A 25,454-nucleotide genomic window follows, 5' to 3' on the forward strand; every position below is an offset into this window, starting at 1 on the left:
ATAATTGCCTAAACACAACTCAACGTTAGAAATCCAAATATAAAACTGCATATGCATTATGAATCAAGTTATATAAAAACATACATTTTTAGAAGTTTATTTATTTATTTTTAAAGTAATCTCTACACCCAACATGCGGCTTAAACCCACAACCCTGAGATCAGAGTCACACACTTCTGACTGAGCCAGCCAGGTGCCCCAAGAATGTATATTATGTGGACAAGAGTACAGGGTCATATGCAAAAACGCAAATGGCTGCTTTAATGTAATGGGGTTACCACGACTTTTTCTCCCCATTTCCAAAATGTATGCATTTTAACGTTATGATTATACTTTAAAAATAAGGAAAAAGGGACTGGAAAGATTAAAAAGACAGACCAGTTTTGATGAAATTAGGTAACATAAAAAATAAAATGGAGGCAACACTGGGGTGTTTATCTAAGCTAAAACTACAAATTTAACCTCCTCCCACCACTTATTTATACCAATGCTGAATTTTCCTTCATTTCTTAATCTCCACCTCTCAACTCCAGGCCTTCATCCATTTTGTTCCTTCTGTTTAGAAACCCCTCCCTCCCCCTCTTCACTTAGCCAGACCTCAGCTGGAACGTGATTTCTTAACTGCAGTCTTCCCGCCCTCCCAGCAGCTCGGTCCCCTTGCTCCTGCAGACTCCCACATTTCCCTTTTTGTATTAAAAACACTGCTACATCTGTCTTCCCCACTAGTTCTGTGCTCCGAGAGGCCAAGGGCCATGCTTGTCTTGTTCTGATCTATGTGCCCAAAGACCAACCTAGCAGCAGTATACTTGGAGGTACTCATCAGTATCTGTTAATACTAAAGACATAATGATTATTCAAAATAATACATTCCCTTCCTTAAAATTTGTTTTACAATCAGATTCAAACACCCTAACTTTTAAAATACTTGAAGAAATCAACTTATAGCATCATGTGTCTCAAAGTTGCCTAAAAAGTGAGATTTGAGTCTCTTATACTTTGCAATATTCCAAATTAATTTTCTAGCTTTCACTACACCTTGCAATTATTAAACTTTTAAGAGACATTACTATAGATGGTAAGTATCCTGACATTTCACATTAAAATCTAATAAAACCCATAAATCTCTAAAACCTAACAAGAATCCGTCTTGATATGTTCATTTATTCTATTTTTGGCTAAAAAAAGTTTATTAGGACAAAGACAAAGAGGCACCAGCTTTTAAGAAAAGCTAATCCTTAGTGAAGCAATCTCAACTGATACATAAAGAGCTACAGCTGGTTGATTGCTAGGAAACAAATCCAATAGTGCTATACCTTATCCCTTAAAAACATTTGTTCGGGGCGCCTGGGTGGCTCAGTCGGTTGAGCGTCCGACTTCAGCCCGGGTCACGATCTCGCGGTCCGTGAGTTCGAGCCCCGCGTCAGGCTCTGGGCTGATGGCTCAGAGCCTGGAGCCTGCTTCCGATTCTGTGTCTCCCTCTCTCTCTGCCCCTCCCCCATTCATGCTCTATCTCTCTCTGTCTCAAAAATAAACAAACGTTAAAAAAAAATTAAAAAAAAAAAAAACATTTGTTCAACAGCACCTTGAGATTTTGTCAACATAATTTAAAATGGGAATTGGGCAGAAAGAAATCTCTCCTGATAAAAGCTGAATGTTGTCTCCTTTCAAGGTCACTTCATTCTAGAAAATATCTCATGCCATTTTTTCCTCAAGCCTACGTAATAAAAGCCAAACAGAAACCAGTAAACCAGAGCAATAAATCCTGTTCTTATGCAAGAGATATGAATCCTATTTCAATTAAGGAAGAAACGGGAAATTTTCCTGTTGAAAAGCTAAATAGGAAAAAGTAAAGAGATCACCATGCAGTCTTCCTTTCTCTTGCAGACAAGCTTCCTGGAGGAATGTCCCCAAACCACCACACCCGTTAGGAGGGACTCCACTACTGGAACCCACCGACAACCTGAATCTGGGGGCTACTCTACAAAACAGTGGGGCTGCAGTTTTTCAAGACACCAATCTCATGAAAGATAAAGAACACCTGAGGCCCCCGGTTCAAGGAGACCTCGGAGACCTGATAACTGAACGCAGCTGGTGGGTAACACCTAGATGGACCCTGCAACTGGGGGCAAATCTGCACTCCGGGGCATTACTGGGAAACAGAACCGTGGAACAAGAACTTTAGACTAGATAAACATAATTTACCTACTTGGTAATTTCATTGTGGTTATGAAAGAAAATATTCTTATTCTTCGCAACTGCACACTGAAGACAAATGTGTGGAGGAGTGTGACATACATGCAACTACTCTCAAATGGTTCCAAAACAAATAAGCAATATGGATTTTATAAAACATATTTTCAGAAATAAAAAAAAAAATAAAGGATTGAACTTAATGAAAAAATAAAGTTGGGCTAGTCGGGAAGGAGAGGTAGAATTTCACCTCTTGAGAAGATATACACGCTAATCAAAGGAAGAAATCAGAAGGAAAACTTTGCCGATCTCAACACTGTTATTTTCCACCAGAATCCAGCTCAGCACTGAGTCAGAAAAGCACATCTCTTCAGTGAGACCAAAACTTCTGATGGCTAACAATTCTGACAACACATTTTAGGGGAAAAGAATAAAGACTTCACTTTTGTAATACAAATCAAACACTTTAAAGTGATTTAAGTACAGAGTTACTTCTACTAAGGAATCCTTTGAGATCTAAGTTCCTCTCAACAAAGTCAGTTTGGGTACTGAGAAAGTTGGAGTAGGGTCTTTCTCCTGTCCTGGACAGAATTCCCCACACACATCAGTAAACACACCTACAGGTACATGTAAGTACAAAGTTCCCATAAACCGTTTAAGGCTGATTTGGGCAAAAAACAAACAAAAACAAAATCACAGGGGCCCTACTGACTCCATGTGAGGCAACCTGGACCAAGACCACGGCAATGGAAAAGCATGTTTCCTTAGGAGAGTCTAAGTGACGAGATTTCCCCTTAGTTAGCAGTAAAGAAACCCTCTTTTAAATAGCTTCTAGGCTATTCTGATGGTAGCATCAAAAACAACATTTTTGATAATAAAGCATGCCAATGAAATGCATCTTAGTGATCATGATTTAACAGCCTGTATCAATCATTTAGCATATAAAGCCGTGTTGATGCAGTCAAAGCAACAAACTGAAGGTTTGAAAATCAAATTCAAAATCTGTGGTACCGTAACTGTCACAAGTAAACAAGTCTGCAATGTTCCTCCAATGCTGTAAGACCTAGCCCCTCCTTTCCTAATCTAGAACACTTCACACTTCATCTACATAAAGAAAATAACAGGGGCACCTGGGTGGCTGGCTCAGTCGGTTAAGCATCCGACTTCGGGCTCAGGTCACATCTCCCAGTTTGCAAGTTCGAGCCCCGCATCGGGCTCTCTGCTGACATCTCAGAGCCTGGAGCCTGCTTTGGATTCTGTGTCTCCCTCTCTCTGCTCCTCCCCCGCTCATGCCCACGCGCGCGCTCTCTCTCTCTCTCTCAGAAATAAAGAAACTTAAAAAAAAAAGAAAATAACAAAAAGTTATTACCTAAAGAAAATAAACAAGACCAATTACTGTGAATTTATATAAAAACTTAATGTGTACCTGTTTGTCTTCTCAAATTTCTTTTAAATTACAATCAATCAAACCTATTCCACATCACTCCGCATGAGAACATAACACAGTTAACCAGGGAGAACATCAAACACAGTGCTTTACTGGAGAGTGCTGAAATCTTTACTGACACATCCTTGTAACTTCCATTACTATTCCATTCTTCTAGAATCTGAGACAGGCAACTATTTTTTAAAAGACACTGTGACTGCCAATACTCCACAATTTAATACAAACGTGTAGGAGTGTAGATTAGTGTCTTACTGAAATCTTTTCACGTTCCATTGTTTAAAGCTTAATTAACACATGAATATTCCAAATGTGTGAGTGGGAAAGAAAACCGGTCTGATTCCAGGGTACCTAGGTGATGCCAGCAGAAGTCAGCTTCTGAATTCAGGGCAAAAAATAGCACTCTACAATCAAGTGCCTGCACATGACCACTATCTCTGAACATGAATTTAATAACTAACCTATGACTCAGTGTGCTTGAAGTAGGAGAGGGGGGACTGGGGAAAGGGGAAGACCTGGGAAGATATTCTCACTCTGTTCCTGACCATTTCTAACCAACATCTTTAAAGAGAGGCTAGAAAGAATTACTTTCATAGTCACCTTGTCCATCTCGAAAAGAGAAAAAGGCATTGTAATATTAAAACACTATTTTAGATCAATTTTGAGGGAGAAAGATAGAGGCCTGGAAATTTTTAATATCAATTTCACACTTCTGGAAAATGAGGAGACAACTGTATAATGACATCCATCATACAAACTGACAGGCTCAAATTCCCTTAATAGAAAATGTCTATTTGTGTTTGAGCCAAAATGTGATAATACATAGCTGTCCAGACACTATCAAAAAAAAAAAAAAAAACAAACCAAAAAACTGAATGTTAATATATGCAGATTTATTAGTCAGACTACATAACAAGTATCACTTGCTTGTGTTAATTACAGTCAAAGTAAGACACTTTGCCATCTTTCCTCCATATAGATTTCACCTGTATCTCCAAATTTTAAAATTCAGACTTCAGCCTTTACACTCAGGGGAGTTTTGCACCAGCATGAGCTCTTGTATTCTATACAGATCTAATTTATACAGCAAGTCAAGAAGAATAAATGATCCAACATAGCCTTTCTTTTCCTTTTTCCTCTCCTTTGAAGTGAGCTGAGTTCTCAGTAAAGGTTTACAACATAGCCATTTCCTAGCTGTAAAGTTATGCCTTCAGAAGTGCATTGTTGTAAGGTGTTGTTTTCCTAGACCTTCCCTGAGACAGTTCTACCTTTGTTGAATTTGTATAAACAACTTTACAAAAAAAAAAAAAAAATGAAAATCACTAAGATGTGCTTTCCACTTGTGTCTTTTAACAAATGAGAAATACTAAGTCATACATAATATTTTCAGGTAGACATTCATTTTTAGAGAAGTTAATGTAAAAAAGATATGGAACCAGTACATCACTTCGAATAACATGGATTCAAGGATAAACTGTATAAATCAATCTATTTTCTGAAATTAATGAGAGGTAACAAGATGAATATTTAAGGCTATTAATTTTAAATATACATTCCCCTCTGTCTCTGCTTGCCTAGAGAAGCAGCAGAATGAACAGAGAACACATGCCTACACTTGCAACAAAAGAACCCCTGAAATAACCAGAACACAAATGCCAACATGAAGCAACACGAGGAGCCCCAAACCCTGAAAACTGCATGTTTCCGTTGTCTTAATTTAGCTTAATAGACACAAATCTCATTTTATCCAATAGTTACGTTCCTACAGGCAAAAGTGGAAATGCACATTTTCTCACTAATAGAATCATACATTCCAGAGCTAGAAGGCTTCCAGACAACGCAGCTGCAGTCCCCACGCTGACAAACAAGGAAAGGGCCAGGGGCACAGGGGAGGCAGGGAGGGGTAGGGAGGATGGAGGCGCCGTGAGTGGCCGGCGGGTCAACAGCAAAGCCAACCCAGGTCTCTGCGACTCTTGAAAGAAGACTGCCGCCGGAAAACTTACTCTCCCAGAATGGGATTTCAAAGAGTTTCTCTTCAGAATAGAGTACCTTAAAACTATTATAAAGAGGTGGTTTGGAGCATCCTGCTTTGTGCTATACTGAAGAATTTTCATTCAAGTTGACCTATATACCAAGGTTATCTATATTATGCAGTATATTGTAGATCTAAAAGAAAAACATTAATCACTAACCTAATGACACAGGTTACAAAACCCATGTAAATAATGCAGTGTTTAAACAATGAGAGTGTGACAGCAGTTGGTAAATGGTTTGCAATTTTAAGATTTAACTAGCAAAAGTAATTCAGAAGCTTTACTGAGATTATATTGTAACATTATAATAAGTGACATTTATGCTAAGAATTTAGATGACTTTTAATAAAAGGAAACGATTTTCACAGAAAATGTTTTAACTACAAATCAATTTCTTCTATATATGTATGTATAGATGTATGTATAGATGTGTGTGTGTGTGTGTGTGTGTGTGTGACAGAGAGAGGGAGTGCAAGAAAGATAATCAAATGGACAAAATGTAAACAACTGGTACATCAGATAAAGGTATATGAAGAATTTGGGTTCTATGTTTACAACGTTTCTTGTTACAAGTTTGAAAAAATGTCAAAACAAGATACAAAATAATGTAAATCACCTCCTAACAAAAACCTAATACTATATTGTACTTCTACTACACTTCTTTTTCTTTTTAATTTGAGAGTGAGCAAGAGAGCGTGCATACACATAAACGGGGGGAGAGGGGCAGAGGGAGAGAGAGAAAGAGAATCCCAAGCAGCCTCTACACTCAGCACAGAGCCTAGCGCGTGGCTCAATCCCACGACCCCGGCATCATGACCTGAGCCAAAATCAAGATGCTCCAGTGACAGAGCCATTCAGGCGTCCCCTTCTACTGTATTTGAATACTGTAACTGAATATACTCTATAAGAAATACTACATTAAACTCATGTTCAATGTCCCATAGTACCAAACTAAGAATTACTCACTTTTCTGTAGCAGTCAAAAAGATGACAAATTGCTAAAAGTAAAGTATATTCCATTTTTGATGGTTCGTCTTAACACAATGAAGCGCCTTAAACCAAGAAACTGAACTAACGAATTTCCTGAGAAGCAATTTTTGTTGGCATCCTCCATCACCTCACCTACACTGTACGGCTGCCACACGTCAGAGAGGTGACACACGGTATCTCTCAACAGGGTCTACTGCACTCCGTACACGGCCCCTGCCCACTCAACGCCAGTAGGTCTCCCCAGTAACTAGAACGACCAAAAGTCTCCATACACTCCCAAATTCAGCCCCCTCCCCCGAATTAAAAATCAATGATTATACAGTTGACCCTGGAACAAGGGGGGAGTTAGAGACACCAAACCCCCACACAATTGAAAATCCGCCTGTAACTTCTGACTCCCCCAAAACTTAACTACTAATAATGTACTCTTGAATAGAAGCCTTACAGATAAAGAGTCGATTAACACATATTTCATGTCACGTGCGACATACGTATACTGTGTTCCTACGATAAAGTAACCAGAGAAACGAAGTATTAAAAAATCATAAGGAAACTACATTTAGAGTACTGCACTGTACTCTTTTTAAGTATAGTTGACACACAATGTTACGTTAGTTTCAAGTGTACAATACAGGGATCCGACAACCCTATAGCTCTATACGTTGTGCTGTACTCACAAGTGTACCTACCATCTGTCACCACACAGTACTGTACTGTATTTACCAAAAAAATCCATGTATTCAAGTGGGCTCACACCATGCAAACCCATATTGTTCGAGGATCAACTTGTATTCATTTTAAGAATGGTTAACATTTAAAACTTTACTTCCAAAATCCAAACTTATCAAACATAAATGAGTCTTAGTATAACAAATAGACACTCGTTATACTTTACAAAAGGATTTCTTTCACGATTCCATTAAATGCAGATAACCCACTATTCAAAATACAATTCAACTTAAATTTTCTTTTCTTTAACCTCTACCCAGCTTCTCAGGTACATAGCTATTCCATAAAACAGGATATATATGTATCTAGATAATTATCCTAGACAGAAACTTTAGCCAATACTTAGGGAAAGCCTTCTATTATCTGTTGCATGATTTTTCTATTCAATAAGACTTGGAAGAATCCTCATGCCAAGACTGAGGGACTCAGTAATCTACTCACTTATTTATAACATTACCTGTTCCAACAAATGTTAAAACAAATTGTTTTCACTTCAGCATGAACTCTTACGTCTATTGCTCCAGAGGAATAAAGATATATGCTCTATTAGAAAGCCATAAATATATACTACATCTCAAATTACTCACTGACATTACTTTTTCCTCAGTTAAATGAGAAATGTTTCAGATCCAGAAGTGATCTCAAAAACCCCACTCCTTTATTTAGGTCAAAGGGCAGGATCAAACACTCCAACATAACACAATCACTCCTGGATTGCCAAGTCAGAAGAGAATTAACACAGAAATCCTCTCTTAAAAAACAAACAAACAAAACATATAATTAGTTATAGAGCAAAAGTTTTCTGAAGAAAGTTAAATAAAATATGTAAGACTAAAATTTTTAAAACAGAGTAGATAAGCTTTATTTTTTCAAGTTAAAACATGGGCAAATAAAATTAAGTAGTACCCTAAATAATCACTTCTGGGATTTGATGTTTTTTGGCTTATTTTTTTTAACACATTCCTCCAAAATCATCATCTTTAGAAATTTTCAGCAATGCTTTTTACAAGAACTACTCCTATTGTTACAATCTCCTTTAAAGCTCTAAGAGGTTCATTTCAAACTACAGCTACAGTTTAAATATAATGACTTTCATATAAATATTTCATCTTTGGCACCATCTGATAAGACAGAATTTTGGGGAAAAAAATCTTGATAAATGTTTAACATTGCAAAATATGCAAATACAGAAAAACAAAAACAATTTCAGTACTGAAAATCAAAAGGCTTTTTGTGGATTGTGATAAAGTTAACAATCCACAATGAAATGCACATCGCAGAAGCATCACATTTTCCACAAGGTACGTATCTAACCTTGAATTCGACAGAATTCGACAGAATATATAAAGATCTAGACTAAAAGCTGAAAAACACCTCAAACATGTAACAAATTCTCTAGGCTCTGGAGCTGGGACCCCCCAACGAGTGTGCCAGGCTGTGCGGCGAAAGCGGTCCGTCAGCAGCTGGGCACGAAGAACAGCCTGGTGAGAGCCAGTCACCTCCAAGCCCCCAACAGTTCACCCCACATGCTGTACAACTCCTACCACGTCCCGCGTGGTCCATGACATGGCAAGGGTTAGCAAATGCTTCACAGATAAATCCGCCCAGATGTAACAAGTACCAACCTTCCTCTTAATCGCTAGAGCCATACTGAAAAAAACTTTAGTCACCCATCATTCTCACCCAAACCCAGGTTTGGAAATTCTATCTAGACTTTAATGACACATCTTCCTATTTTGTAACCTATACCATGATTCTCCACTATTTTTTCAAAAACAGGAACTCTGATATACTCAGTTCCCACCTTTTTGAAAACTTACAACCCCCGGCAACCGCATCATAACACTGACATTGTAACACTCTCTAACCTATGGTTACAGTGGTCTGCTCAAGAACGGCATCCATCAGGAGAGAAGATCACCAAACTGGCAAGCATAAGAAACGTAATTCACAGTCTATTTCAAAGGAAGCCTAGTATGAGCTTAAAACTAAGAAAAAAGCCAGAAAAAGGCAAATACTGCCTGTAACTGATTCTTTTCAATTACATCTAACAAAAATGTCTATTTGTCAGAGTAATTTTTCCAGACTGAAATCTTCAGTTGCTCCCCTAACTGAACTTTTTTTTTTTTAATGTTTACTTGTTTATATTTGAGAGACAGCGTGCGTGGGGCAGAGAGGCAGGGAGAGAGGGAGACAGAGGATCCCAAGCAGACTCTGCACTGAGACCAAAGAGCCGACGTGGCAGTTCGAACTCACGAACTGCAAGATCATGCCCTGAGCCGAAGTCAGACAAGACACCCGGGCGCCCCTCCCCTAACTGCCCTTCTTTAACAGCTCCTCAAGCCCTACCGGATGAAGTCCAAACTTCCCGGAGCGTCTGGGACCCAGACCCCGTTAGCGTCTCCGCCAGCTTTCCCTCTCTCTCGGTCTCCATTCCCCATCTCCATGCTCCCAAATGCTCAACTACGTGGCAACACCTATGTGTAGTCACACCTCCATGCCTTTCTCACACTGCTCCACTGCCTTGGAATGCTCTGTCCTATGCCACACTCCCCCCCACCCACACGTACACACTACCCCCCCGCCCCACCCTCAATCTTTCTTCATGTAGGATCGGCTTAAATTTCACCTAAAAGTAGTAACTCCCGGAACAGCTACTCCATACTAAAACAAGTTACTTAGGAACACCCCATCCACACACTGTTTATCAAACACCTATTAGGAGCCAGGAAAAGTGCTCAGCAGGTAGTAAAAACCTTTGCCCTCAAGGATCTTACAGAGTACACGGTGTAAGGGTGAAGAGCTGAGTGGCAGGAACTAGAATGAGGCAAGCAGACCACTACAGGGAAGCAGCATATTGGGGCCACCTAGCAAGCAAAGCAAAGAGAGGAACGCTAGGAACCAGGGAACTAAGCAGAAACTGGTTTTCTTTTCTTCAATGTGAAACAGTCAGTTTGGACTTTATGGTCATACCAGTGGCATGTTCGTTCTTTGTGGCTGCTTGTCTTCACAACAAACAGAGAAATTACAGATAAAATACAAAAACAAATCACTAAAATGACATACCTATGCCCCAAAACATATTAAACATCTCCAGATTAAAAATCTAACAGGGGGGCACCGGGGTGGCTCAGTTGGTTAAGCCGGCGACTCCTGCCTTCCGCTCAGGTCATGACCTCACGGTTTGCGAGATCCAGCCCCTGGGCTTTGCGCCGAGAGCACACGGCCTGCTTGGGACTCTCTCTCTCCCTCTCTCTCTCTCTCTGTCTGAAAATAGACAAACATTAAAAATAAAACAAAATCTAACAGGAACACAAAGTATGAGCCAAACTAAAACCAGGAGGTCTGCTGGGCTGTGGGCCCCAAAGCAGGAAAAGGCAGCAGGAAGTAAATCCCAGGGGGGGAACTGTATATAAGAGTTCACGTGAAGCAGGGTCGGTAGCCAGGCTCCTCGCTTAAAACCAGGGACGGGGGAGGGGGGACACTCCTCCTTGATGATAAAATGGGACTGAAAAAGGCCTTTGCTAACTTGCTGAAGCTACAGCTTAGGAAGCTGCTGACCTAATGCCAGCTGACTCCGTGACAGAATCTGTGATATCACCAACACCACCATGCGGCTGGTGCTCTGATCCACTAACACAAGACCTGATTCTGATCTGGGAACTCCAAAGGCACGCAGAGACAACTGCAAATCTGCTACACCAGCAGGAAAATCACAAAAGGAGACAGCCATAGGAGAAAGAGAAAGAATTTTTATCAGAGTGCGCCTGCAAAACTACAGAATATGATGAAACACCAACAACAGCAACAACTACAATATAAATTCACTGGAGACAAAATTAAAAAATAATCAAGTGATCTGAGAAACACTTCAAAACGAGCACATGAAAGTTCCACAAAGAAATAAAAGAATAATAAATCAAATCTTTAAAATAAAAACAAACAGAAATAAGAAAAGAATTAAAGGGCATAAAAAACAACCGATTTGGGGCACGTGGGTGGCTCAGTCGATTAAGTGTCCAACCTGGGCTCAGGTCATGATCTCGCAGTTCATAGTTTGAGCCCCATGTCGGGCTCTGTGTTCACAGCTCGGAGCCCGGAGCCTGCTTCGGATTCTGTGTCTCCCTCTCTCTTTGCCCCTGCCCCGCCTCAAAAATAAACAAATATTTTTAATAAATAAACATTTTTATAAAGTGTAATTTATAATTAAAAAAAAGAACCAATTAAAAACCTTAGAAATGAAATATAGCCACTGTAATTCACAAATAAAAAGTTGTATGTCATTCAGATAATTTATTATTAGTTGCCTAAAGGTACCCCCAACCTCTCTGCCTTTGTCCCCACAGGGCTCTGAATTTTTAGAGGCAGCAGGTATACAAGACCCTGTTAGACACTGCGATTCAAAAATGAAAGACCCTAAAAAAGAGGTTAGAGAGGGAGGGAGCCAAAACATAAGAGACTCTTAAAAACTGAGAACAAACTGAGGGTGGATGGGGGGTAGGAGGGAGAGGAAAGTGGGTGATGGGCATTGAGGAGGGCACCTGTTGGGATGAGCACTGGGTGTTGTATGGAAACCAATTTGACAATAAATTTCATATTTAAAAAAAGAAAAAAAAAATGAAAGCCCCTGGGTACCTGTCCTCAAAGAACTCTGTAACGGGGACGCTAACAGAACACTAAGATTACAAAGTAGAACAGAATGTAAATTGCCCAAAATGTAAGCATTTTTAAGTTAAAATGCTGGACATTTCTTAGTTTTCATAAACTCATATGGTCATCTTTACTAGAGTTGGCACTTTACATTAGATAAATGTTCTCACAAAATTTCATCTGAATGGAGCCAAAATAATAAAAGCTGCTTCTTCTTGAATCTGTATTTGAACTCGTGTAGCAACTGTGCTGGTTTACTCAAAGGACACCACTGAAAAAGTGCCCCACTGAAAACCCTAGAAAATCAAAGCACACTTCTTGCGATATTATTCTTAGTAGAAAGCACTCAAAGATTTCACAGCAACAACAGCCTTGTTTTCATTTAACGACTGCTTAATTATTGCAATCAATGGTAAGAAAAACTATCCAGGGTGACTGGGTGGCTCAGTCAGTTAAGTATCTGACTGGACTGCGGCTCAAGTCATGATCTCAAGGTTCATGGATTCGAGCCCTGCAGAGGCTGCTTAAGATTCTCTCTCTCTCTCTCTCTCTCTCTCTCTCTCTCTCTCTGCTCCTCCCCTGCTCACGTACACACGCATGCTCTCTCTCTCTCAAAATAAATAAACTTAAAAGAAATCTTTTAAAAAAGTAAATTAAATTTAAAAACACTCTATCCATATTAAGATAATCAATATGAATTACATGTGAAAATGTTTAAACTCTCTAACATTATACTCCAGCAGGAAATGCTCACTCTATTCCAAAGTTCCCATAATCAAAAAATCTGTACTTTTTAAAAAATACATCAAAATTGTTATATGATCACAGTCAAGGCAAAACTCGTAATTCTTTCCTCACTCCCTAAAATAAACAGTTAATACAAAGTCGTAAAACCCAGCTCTCCAAGTCACAGCCAGAAGCAGACTGGAATGGCAGAAAATACTATGTACAGAACCACTACGGGAGAAAATAAAACCTGTATCAAATTTGGAAAGTCTACAGGATAGATGTGGTTTTCATTCCATCAAAGACATTAATGGATTTTTTTTTTTTTTTGCTTATATACTCACCCATGTTACCCAATGATCAAACCTCATACAATTAAACTTCTGCTAATTACAATCAATTTAAATTTTCCCTCTTAATATTTCTTTCTTTTTCCCCCACCCACTTCTCCTCTGGCAACCACTAGACTATCCTCTATATTTGAGTGTTTCCCTCTTCATATTTTTTACAAGTCACTTCCCAATGAGTAGTCAACAGAAAATTTTAGATAACAGAATTAAATCAGCCAAGAAACTAATGACACAGATTTCCTCACCATATCTAACTTTTCAGAATAAACCAAGCATCAAAAAGTATCTCCTTGTTTAAATACAGATAGGTACACAGTACTGGGCTGACCAGAGTATCCAGTCTCTGATGAAGTAACATAATTCCAGTTTGTCCAATAATAAACTTTTTCTATTTTTTCAGTACACTGCAAATGCTGCCCAGGCCTCTGAAATGAAACACAGGACACTTACTCATGACTGGAAATATCTCTGTAGGCTGTCCCAATCAGATAGTAAACCAAAATCTGCTGTCCAAGGTTTCTCAGAAGAATACATGTCCTAGTAAGAAAACAGAGAGAAAGAAATCATCTTTTTAAAGGTCAGCATTTAAAATAAAAATTTTTTTTAATTTTTTTTAATGTTTATTTATTTTTGAGAGACAGAGACAGAGTGCGAGTGGGGAAGGGGCAGAGAGAGGGAGACACAGAATCTGAATCAGGCTCCAGGCTCTGAGCTGTCAGCACAGGGCCCGACGCAGGGCTCGAACTCACAAACCGTGAGATCATGACCTGAGCTGAAGTCGGACACTTAACCGACTGAGCCACCCAGGCGCCCCTAAAATAAAATTTTCTAAAAAGAAATGAAAATAATTTGGTTTCAACAATTTTCTATTTCCAAAAGAACCTTCTGAATATAAAACCTTCATCTAAAAATATAAAAAATTACCAATCTTTAAAACATCATGATTCCACTTGTATTTTCCTTTGTCTATAAGAAGTTACCCCCAAAGCAAATAGTACATACAAAGTAACTATCACACAGAAACTTATTATCACACAGAAACAGGTGTCCTTGGTTTTCACTTACTAAAAACTTATTCCCTCCCCCTTTCCCAAATAAATAAGTCCTAGAAAGAAAGTACTCCATCTAGGATAAAGACAGCATATCGCATCTGCTAAATTGATTTTTGATTACACATAAATAATTTATACACTATCAAATGAAGACCACTAAAGGTATTGCTATAGACTTTCTCTAATAATGGGCATCTTCCTCATTATAAAATATGGTTTCATTGTTTAAAAAAGTTGGAAACAACAGCAAAATAGAAAGAAAAATTCTCTTACCACAAAATGCCACTACACCTACCCAATTACGTGGGGCACGTTCCTTTCAAGGGATTTTTTTTGTAAGTATTTCTTCAAAATACACTTTATAAGGGTGCCTGGGCGGCTCAGTCGGTTAAGCATCCAACTTCGGCTCCGGTCATGATCTCGTGTTTCATGGGTTCGAGCCCCATGTCTGTGTTGACAGCTCAGAGCCTGGAACCTGCTTTGAATTCTGTGTCTCCTTCTCTCTGCCCCTCCCCCGCTCACATCTGTCTCTCAGTCTCACAAAAATAAATACACATTTAAAAAAATTAAAATATACTTTACAAATACTACATACAAAATTTTGTATTTGGTTCTTTTCACTTCAGTATAACATAAAGCATCACCCTGCATTAGTATAAATACAAACTAAATCTGCCTTACTTGATTAATATATTAAAGAAAATGAGGCATAAAGTAAGACTAATACTATATTTCAACATAATTACGGATGCACAGTGCCTCCCCAAATCTAACACATAAAATCCCATAGGTAGATTAAGGTTTGATATAACATTTACACTGTGCTTCCTCATTTACAGCTTTGTTCATAAACTGATAAACTACTTTTTGCAATCACAGAAAGTGACGGTTACTTTATTTTCTAAATCAATTAAGAACATACCATAGTACTAAGGACCACTGACTCTGCAACAGATTAAAGTTAGGGTAACATTTTTTGAAGAAATAATGTTGGTCTCATTTATATACTTTACTCATGTCATGTAAAATACATGAGAAATACAAATTTACAAAATGAAAATCTGTATGCACAGCATGATTTGTAGACTGTAATTAGCAATGGCATATAATCATAGTACTGCCACGTAGTCACCTGACCCCCATCCCACAGGCTTTCTTCTTTATCTATACAGTAAATGCTATGATTTTCATTTCCAGATAACCCAATTATCCCAAAGGAAATGAGAAGTTGTATGAAAAATCTAAAATAACACATAATCTACATGTTAGTTTCAGAATATGTGACAAGAAGTTTCTCACTATAAATATAAATATAAAGTTTTTTGATGGTGTTTCACTCAGGCTATTAGATCTGTTTTCCCTCCCAGGGAACTAGGAGGTCAAACATGCTGAGCCCTGGAGCATGGTGAATGACGACACAGGAAGGCAATCCCATGTTACAGATACACAGGGTAGATTAAACATTCACAGATGATCTAGGAGTTTACTCATAGTTCACTTACGCTGGTAGAGTCTAGTCTCTTTGGTCAGGGACTTTTCTCTTTGTTGCTGTTTATAACAAAGTTTTTGATCTTAAATTTAAAATTCCTAAATGGTGGGGCACCTGGGTGGCTCAGTCGGTTGAGCATCTGAACTTCTGCCTAGGTCATGATCTCGCAATTCGTGAGTTCAAGCCCCGCTTCAGGCTCTGTGCTGATAGCTCGGAGCCTGGAGCGTGCTACAGATTCTGGGTCTCCCTCTCTCTCTGCCCCTCCCCTGCTCACACTCTCTGTCTCTCAAAAATAAATAAATGTTCTAAAAAAAAATTTTAATTCCTAAATGGCAACATGAAAGCATTTTATACTAAGTAGCACCTCCTACCCATAATTGTAAAATGCTGAACAAATACTTATTCAAGAACTGAACTTCCTAACATATCAAGTTTTCTTATTGCTAAAAATAGTAACCTCAAAAATACCAGGATAATAAAACTTATCAACAGTGGATTTATGACCTTACCATCTAAGGTGATAAATATACTTGACAAATATGAAACAATGCATGAATTGGAATTACTGTAAAATGTCACGGAGTAGTTCTTAGAAAAACATACTTGGAAATTACTCGTAACTGAACTCACTGGTTCAAACTCTTTAGCATAATCGCAACTTTGAAATGTAGACCCTCCTGTCTACTTTCAAAGTAGGTCGCATGCAAATTCTTTTAAGCAGCAACGCAGTTCAGAAGCATGTAAGATAAAATGGGCACAGGGGAGCCCATGTGGCTCAGCTGGTTAAGTGTCTGACTCTTGATTTCAGCTCATAATCTCAGGTCATAATCTCAAGGTTAGTGAGGTCGAGCCCCACATCAGGCTCTGTCCTGACAGCATAGAGCTTGCTAGGGATTCTCCCTCCCAATCTCTCTCTTTGCCCCTACCCCGCTCACACTCCTGCTTTCTCTCTCAAAATAAATAATGTGCACACTCTCTTTCTCCTCCTCTAAATGCTATCCCCTCCCAACGGACACAGAAAAAAGAGAAGAAAAAAATCTAACTTTGTTTTTCACACCATCCAAGAGGGAAAAAAAATAACTTGTTTTAAATCCACAGTTTCACATAGTAGGTATACTGGGGTATTTCTGTAAAATCTGGCCTTTAAAGTCATTTTCTAGTAACATGAGCTATGCTATTTATCCTCCACATGGGAATGTGTACTCACACTAACCTAATATAGATTCTTTCAAGTGACACCTCCAACTTTTTGTGACAAAACTTGATCTGCACGAATGGTAAGCAGGGCTACGGATAACCCATCCTGACAGGGAACTCAGGGGAAACGCAGGGCACGTGGGTGGCTTAAGCGTCCAACTCTTGATTTCAGCTCAGGTCATGATCTTATAGTTCACAAGATCAAGCCCTGCATCAGGCTCCACGCTGACAGCGCACAGCCTACTTGGGATTCTCTCTCTCCCGCTCCCCCACATGTGCACACAAAGTACATAAACATTTAAAATAAATAAATAAATAATTTTTTTTAAAAAAAAGTAAAACAAACTCCGCCATATCCTCTTCTTTACTGCAGGCACTAGGCAGCCTAAAATAATTTCTGATGCTTTTAGACAGTTTAAACCTCTAGAAGTACTGGAAAGGATTTCTGGGTTTTATAACACCAGATAATATATTTTAGAACAAGCTCAGCAGGCCCAATTTTAATGATTTTAAAACTTAAATTTAATAGAATTATAAACCACAACATATGGTATCACATTCTATTGTTTCTTATAATATTCTTTCAGGAGATCAAATTAACAGTAATTCACTTCACTGTATATGATCTTCTATGGAAAGAAATACATGAGAATGCCAATCTCCACTACCAGCCGATGGGATCTCCATTCTTTTACTCTTAGCACAAATTACAATTTCAGAAAATTAAATTTAATCTTGAGAACATTATGCTAAGTGAAATAAGCAAGTCATATATAAGACAAACACCCTATGATTCCACTTACATGAATGAAGTACGTAGAGAAGTCAAATTCAGGGACAGAAAGTAGAATGGTGGGTACCAGAAGCTGGGGGGCAGGGCGGGGGAGGACAGGAAGTTAATGTTTAATAGGGACAGAGTTTCAGTTTGGGAGGATGAAAAAAGTTCTGGAGATGAATGGTGATGGTCCTACATTAATGTAAATGTAGTTAATGCCACGGAACTGGACACTTAAAAAAGGTTAAAATGGTGGTCTTATGTGTATTTAACCACAATACAAAAATACGAGTAACAAAAAAAGAATCCAATGTACCTACGGCTCCAAAAGAGCAAGCAAATCGTAAAGTAACAGAAATTTATTACAAGGTGTCTTAAGTGTTTTTATTAATAAATATCCAAAACCAACCACACGTTTCTAAAATATTTGGCTTTGAAGGAAAAAGAAGCGTATACCTGAGAAATAGCTAGGACTCATTATTTATATATTTTTAAATCCCTCCAATTAAATAACACAGGCCCTGTTAAAGCCAGAAGCAAAACACATACTTTCAGCACTGAATGTCAAAGTCCTTTCCTGTCCCTCCACCACCACAGTTCCCTATGATCTCTCAAGTTCATTTTGTTTTTTCTGTCCATCTGCAAAATATTTCTCTCTAAATAAATATATATACCTTTTCATTCAAGTGCTCTTGTATTGGTAAAACACTCACACCAAGCAGCTGAAGACCATGTGTTAAGACTTTAAAAACTTTAGTTACAGCTCCATTTTTATCTTTTGGCATCCTTCAATGTTTTGTAGAGTAAGAACGATGGCAAAGAAAGTATTTAATTAATTCTTCCTCATAATTTCTAACTTCGTGGTCAGTTTCCGAAGAACATCCACTACTTCACTGTGAACTTTCCAATTTTTACCGTTCAAGATAAGTATCTCTCCAACTAAAAATACAGCTGTCAGGTAATTCCGTTTCTGAGATTCTTGTGCCCAAAGAGCTTGCGAACCCTCTTGCTACATGACATCAAAAATACTTGATAAAATACAATAATTATCCTATTAAATGCACAGCAAAGCTCATAAGCAACTAAGAGAAATCCTCAGAGACCGAAAAAACGCACAGGAGCACAAAGAGAGGGTGATAAGTAAGCACTGATGCCAGCAACGGGCCTTCCAGGCAATTGCCAATCTCCCATAACCACGCTGCACCGTCCAATACTGCAGCCACCAGCCCGTAGCTATTTAAATTTAAATTAATTAAAACAATGTAAAATTTAAAATTCCATTGCTTTGTCATACCTCATACATTTTAAATGTGGCTAGTGGCTGCTGTATTAGCAGAGGTGTGTGACATTTCCATGATCCCCGAAAATTCTACCAGACAATGCTGAAGGGCTTTCAGTGCTGACAGTCATGCTTGGGACAAAACTAGAGCTTTACACGATACAACATGGAAAGTCAGACTACAGATAAGTACAGAGAGCCTGGCACCTGAAACACTACATCTTCAACAAAAATAATTAACTAAGTAAGGGGGGAAAAAAAATCTACCCCAAAGGAAGATTGAAGGAAAATTCTCTCCTGAGTCTAGGTTTATTTGTGTTTGGGGAGGGGGAGGGGAGTATTCACTGGAAATCTGTAACCAAAACCAACCTTCAACCCAGGTTTCAAGTTCAAATCCATACACTTGTATATTATAAAAATCTCAAACCTAGAAATTAAGTTGCCCTGGTTTGACATTGTCCTCAATTGCAAATTCCCTCCGGGAGAAAGCACTCTTAAGCCAAGTCTCATAAGCATTTCCACAAAGTTACAGGAAAAATTAGCTCAAAATTTAAAACTATGCATAAGCAAGATTCGACAGAAATAAGCAGACTCATCACAAATACATCAAAAAGGAAAGGACAATAATGTTTTGAAAAACAACAGGAAATGAAAAATATGAGCAAAAAAGAAGGCAACAAATTTGGAAAAGAATCAAGTGAAAAACAGGATAACTAAAATTAAAGCTCAACAGACAAGTTCAGCAAAGTGGATGTTGCTAAAGAGAGAATTAATGAACCAGATGACAGATCTGAAATCATCCAGGATGCAACAAAGACAGATTAAAAAATATAAAGGAAGATTAAGAGATATGAAAAGTAGATTAAAACATCTATTTTACATATATATATCTAATTGGGAGTTTTCGAAAGAGAACATCAAGAATGAGGGAGAGACAATCTGCAAAAAGACAATAGCCAAGAATTTTCCTGAACTGATGAAAGACACTAAAGTACAGACTCAGGTTCAGCAAATTCCACAAAGTATAAATAAAATGGAAACTGACACCTAGAGATATCATCGTGAAACTGTGAAACATCAATGACAGAGAGTTCTTAAAAGCAACCAGAAACCAAAGGCAGATTGCTCACAGAAGGAACAATTAGACTTGACATCTGACTTACCAACTGCAACAATGGGAGCCAGAAGACACTAGAATAATGTCTTCAAAGCTAAAATAAAGAAACTGTTAACTATAATTATATACTCAACACAGTTAAAACTAACTTTTCAAGAAAAATGACAAAATAATGAAAATTTCAGACACAAACTGCGAGAATATAAACAGATCCTCATTAAAGATGCTTCCAAAACTGTAGTTCACAAATATGGAAAATGATGCCAAAGAGAAGATCTGAAATACAGGAAAGAATGTTGAGATAAAAGTTGTAAACATGAGTAAACACAAACAAATATTAGAGGTATGATTTCTAAATCAGGAGTTACAAAAAAGAGAGAGAGAGAGAAAGTACTGAACAACAGCATGTAATCTAGAAGGGACGTAATAAGAAAGGAAATATTCCAAGTTTCTTATGCTGTTATTCAAGAGGAAGATATGGCAGATACTATCTTTTGTTCACATGCCTTCCTTCACTCACTGCTCTCACTGTGACTTCCCTAGGGGTGGGACATACTCCCCACCTCATGGATGTGGGGGCCTGATCACATGACATGTTGGACTCTGGACACAACCGACACTATCCCATTTGTAAGTGGAGGGTTTAAGAGCCCTGAGCTTGGCGTGTCTCTTGTACCCCAACAGCTGCTGGTCCCAGAATGAGTAGACACCCAGCACATAACTGAACCCAACCCAAGGCTTATAGACAAGCCCAGCCAAACCCAGCAGAGACTGCCAAACCTATGAGCTAGACATAAATGTCTGTCCTTTCACAGCCCTGAAATGTTGCAGTGGTTTGTTACACAGCATAATTACTGCAAAAGATGACTAATGCAGAGAGCAAGGACATTAACTTTAAATGCAAATGAAATGTGTGAGTTTTAGTTTTACTAAAAAGCTTTACTCACTAAATTTGTGAGTACACACACACACACACACACACACACACACAATGATACTATTAACATAAAGTTCCAAAATATGTAAAATTCACAATAAGTTGTTCAGGGACATATACATATGCAATGTAACTATACAGAAAAGCAAGAGAATGCTAGAGCCTAAAGTTGAACCTGACAGTTCCCCCGGACAAGTAATGGACAGAGGAGGAGGAACAATGAGATGTGATCCAAGAGGATACCGATAATGTTCTATTGCTTAAGTTGAGGGAGGGGACACTATAGACACCATGATATTAGACCCTATGTAACACACATTACACAGAGCTTTTTGTAGAATAAGTTTTATAATACTTTAATATGAAAGAGCAAAATTTTTCCCAAGCCATTCAGAAGTGAAATGATGATAAATGAGAATAACAGAATATGTGTACCCATCCGTATGAAGGAGTTAAATGCATTTAGAATGTTTAAACTATAATTAAGAGGCAGAAATATTTGTAGTGACTCATTCATTCTTTAAAAGTAAAAGACAAAGTCAAGTGATAGGCAGTTCCACTACAAATTGCAAGAGAGCTTTCACGTGCAAAGACTGAGGATTAGACATTATCCACATGTGTAAGAGCAGCAGGCCTACTCAGAGCTATATCATTGGTGCTACCTGATCTCAGAGGTCTGATCACTAAAGCTTCTGATCTCACCCTCAGAGTTGCACAAGCCAAGTTCATTTTCTAGGAGAAATTCCTAGAGCCTGTTTTACAACATTGCTATGTGTTGAACTACCAGCCCAAGAAAGAGCTTAAGAAAATTTCCTTTGTTGAAGCTTGATTCATGACAGCAAAAAAATTTATAAACAATTCAAATGTCCAACAAGAATTATCAGAAATGATGCCTCAACCAATTTATTTCCCAAAGGATTATAAAGCAATATTTAAATGATTAATGTTGGGTTTTTAAATTTAAAACAAACAGATAATATACAAATTGACTATCCATTCAATAAATATTTACTGAGCAGCTATTATGAGCCAGGGAGTGTTCTAGGCCCTGCAGACACAGCCAAGAACAAAACAAAGATCCTGGCCCCGTGGAACTTACATTAGAGGATTTCTAGTATCTTTCTTTCTTAATTCAGATTCATAGTTCATTGGTTCAAAGACATATGCTGGGCACACATATACGTACTGGGTAATGTCTTCTCATTCCAGATAAACAACTTCAGTTAATATTAGAGTCACTATTCATTGACACAGGAAGTCTCACCACTATACTTTCCTAATTCTTGGGCTTTCTATAAAGAATGCTCTTTCTGCAATTTATACCCCCTGAAATACAATGCTAAATTTGAACAACTTTCAATATTTTCCCAGCTCAAGAGAAGTGAAGCAAATCTTCCGTCAGCGCTAGAGTGAAAGGTCTATTTCTCCTACCCACTATTCACTACATCAACACAGCACTTCCTGCTAATAAGGTCAGAGAATGAGATGGGCAAAATGTGAAATCATTGGATTTCCTCGGTTTGTTTACATGTGTATGTTAATGAAGCATCAGATAAGAATGAGGTCTAATTTCCCCTTCTACAGGTAGAATCTGAGCTAGGTTTCCAGAAGGACTTATCGAATTCCAGCAGCTTTACGCTGGTGAACATGCTAACTTTTATGTATTTAGAAAAACAAATGTCCTTTCCCAAGCTTCTTTACCTACAGCTATAGAGGCAGGGCCTTTCAAAAGCAGCTTATATGGAAACCAATTTGACATTAAACTTCATATATTGAAAAAAAAAAAAAAGAATAAATAAACATTTAAAACATTTTAAAAAAAAAAAAGCAGCTTATAATTTGTTCAGGTTATATTTGCCTAACGCACTTGATACATACCATCAGAGAAGTGCACCTAATGCGAGCTCTGCAGATCAAAGCTAAAACGAAGGATACAAGACATCTGACTTTAAGAGGCCTGGCATCATTTTAAAAGTCAGCTAAAAACTCCAGATTCTAAAGACAAGAATTCATCCATGCCTTCAGTAAATACTTATCCAGCTAGACAATATGCAAAAACTTCTCAAGGGGCTTGGTATAAAAAAATCAAGACAAACCTGGTCCCAGCCATCCAGCCACTAACCAAACAAATTCAGGACAAAAGTACTATCAGCTCATGCAAAGGCCCTGCAGTGAATGAAAATGAGTAAACGTACTGGCCATAAGATGCAAATATATCAAGTTGAAGAGAGGAAAATTCATGTAGTCAATAAGATTGGAATTCAGCAAATTGATGGTAGGTTGTGGGCCCTGAAGGAAGATCACTCAACATACAAGGAGTCCTAGATACAAGAGGCACAGCTGAGACTCACGTTCTTTACCTGTAAAATGAGAGTTAAACTTTTCAACGCACCTACCACTCAAGACTGTCAAGTGATTATGCCAGAAAAAATGCTTCGGTAATCTAAATATCTTCTATACTCCAGCACTGATTCAGTTTTGGTTGTTGTTGTTGTTGTTGTTGTTTTCAGGTCTTATTTTTAAATAAGTTGAAATGATTTTTAAGTTCTCTTTCTAGCACTGTTAGATTTAGGACCTAAAAACTAATCTTAACTCAATGAGTAAGAGAATTCTAACTTCCCAAGCATTATTAGTAGGATCAATCAATAAATTATTGCAGAAAACCAGGTATGAGCTGAAACAAACTGGTCTAAAATGCTGGTTACAAAAAGGGGGTGTGGGAGGGGGCCAGATTCAAATGACACTTAGAAGAAAGTTAAAATGACTATCAGTAGTGAAGTAATCAAAAGAGCAACCCTGAAAGTTTAAGGGAAGAACCTGGAGCATTCTTCTGGCAACCCCTGGTGACGGCAAATTACCAGCTTTGTAGGAAAAAGATTTTGTAATAGAAAAATATTTCCCAAGCAAGTCTGGTGAATGAGCTTTAGAATTCAAACTCATGATAAGCATTGATGAGAAACAAAATGTGATATAAATTGAGGGACGGAGCTCAATATTTCCAAAAAGCAAGTTCTAAAAAGAAATTTCAGAAATTTCTCTTCAGCAATTAATGCAGATAGTCTGCTAATGGTAACTATACTTAGCACTAATTTGAATACACGTTCAAATACAACTTACATTTCCAATAAAACTAGACCACAGATTACACACCAAGCCTCTTGTTTTAAATACAATCAAAAAGCTAGACAAATATATGTATTTCTTTAATTCTTAAAAATATCAGAGGATATAAATTGGTACAACCACACTGACAAAATTGGTAGTAACTAGTAGGGCAAAATATGTATCTGCCTATATTACTCAATAGTTCCGTGCCCAGGGGTATTTCCAAAAGAAAGGACTGCATAAACCCAACAAAGTACACGCACAAAAATGTCCACAGCAGCTTTATTACAATAGCCCCAAACTGGAAATAATTCACATGTGTATTAAAAGAATGGATAAATAAATTGTGATAGGCTTGTGTATGAGGCTGCTACTATGGCACACTATATTTTCCAATAATGGCGACCACAACATTTCTGGTCTCACATGCTCTTCTAGAATCTGATCTCTCCCATTGCTTCTCGGCCTTTTGGCTAAGATCAAGGGCAGAATTCTTCTCTCTCCCCATCAAGAGGCAGAGTCTGTTCCCCCGCTCTTCAAACCTAGGCAGGCTCATAACTGCCTCAAAGAATACAATGCAGCGGAAGTAAAACTGCATTAAGTTTCCAAGCCAAGTCATAAGAGGACATACAGCATGTGTCTGGCTCACAGGATCTCCACCGCTCTCCCCACTGCATGTGTGTGGAGGACGCTAGCACTTGGAACACTGCCACGAGGCTGTGAGCACACTCAGGCCACATTTAAGTGCTGGTCCGCAAACGGCAGACACGTGGGCAAAACTTCCAACACTATTAGGCCCAGCCTTCAAGCAGCCCTTCTTGACACCAAATGCAGCTGTAACAAGCAATGCTCAAATTACAGTTTTGTACGGAAATCAAGGTCATTATTTAAGTCACTGAGTTTTGAGGCAATTTTTTAGGTGCCCCAGTAACTAGAACAAGTACAGGGCAATGAAAAAGAAACACTACCGCTACACGCAACAACATAGCTGAATCTCGTTGACAGACTACAGTATTGAATGAAACAAGCCAGATCAGACACAGAGGAATGTACACTGTATGATACTATTTCGACAAAAACAAAAAACAAGCAATGCAAAACTAGGGGCACCTGGGTGGCTCAAGTCGGTTGAGTGCAGGACTCTTGATTTCACCTCAGGGCATGATCTCACGGGAGACGGGATCGAGCCCCATGTCAGGCTCTGTGCTGACAGCACGGAATCTGCTTGGGATTCGTTCTCTTCCTCTTCCTCTGCCCCTCCCCATCCCCCCCACCCCCCACCCCCGCTTGGTCACTCCCTCTCTCTCTCAAAATAAATGAGTTTTTTTTAACGTAAAACTAGTCTATGGTGCTAGAAAACTGAGTAATTGTTACCCAAGGCAAGGAAGATA

The 25,454-nt window shown here is 38.4% G+C and overlaps 1 protein-coding gene across 2 annotated transcripts in view; it reads right to left on the reverse strand.

Annotated features, from left to right (window-relative positions):
• The window catches only part of USP6NL (USP6 N-terminal like), a 183,420-nt gene that overhangs the window by 152,056 nt on the left and 5,910 nt on the right, over positions 1-25,454 (reverse strand). For both annotated transcript variants that reach the window (XM_049626838.1, XM_049626836.1), the window contains exon 2: positions 13,563-13,649. In XM_049626838.1, coding sequence (XP_049482795.1) covers positions 13,563-13,566 — 4 coding nt within the window. In that variant the 5' untranslated portion in view covers positions 13,567-13,649. The remainder of the gene's footprint in view (positions 1-13,562; positions 13,650-25,454) is intronic.

This window comes from Panthera uncia, chromosome B4, assembly GCF_023721935.1.
Source record: "Panthera uncia isolate 11264 chromosome B4, Puncia_PCG_1.0, whole genome shotgun sequence".
In the NCBI taxonomy this organism is placed as follows: domain Eukaryota; kingdom Metazoa; phylum Chordata; class Mammalia; order Carnivora; family Felidae; genus Panthera; species Panthera uncia.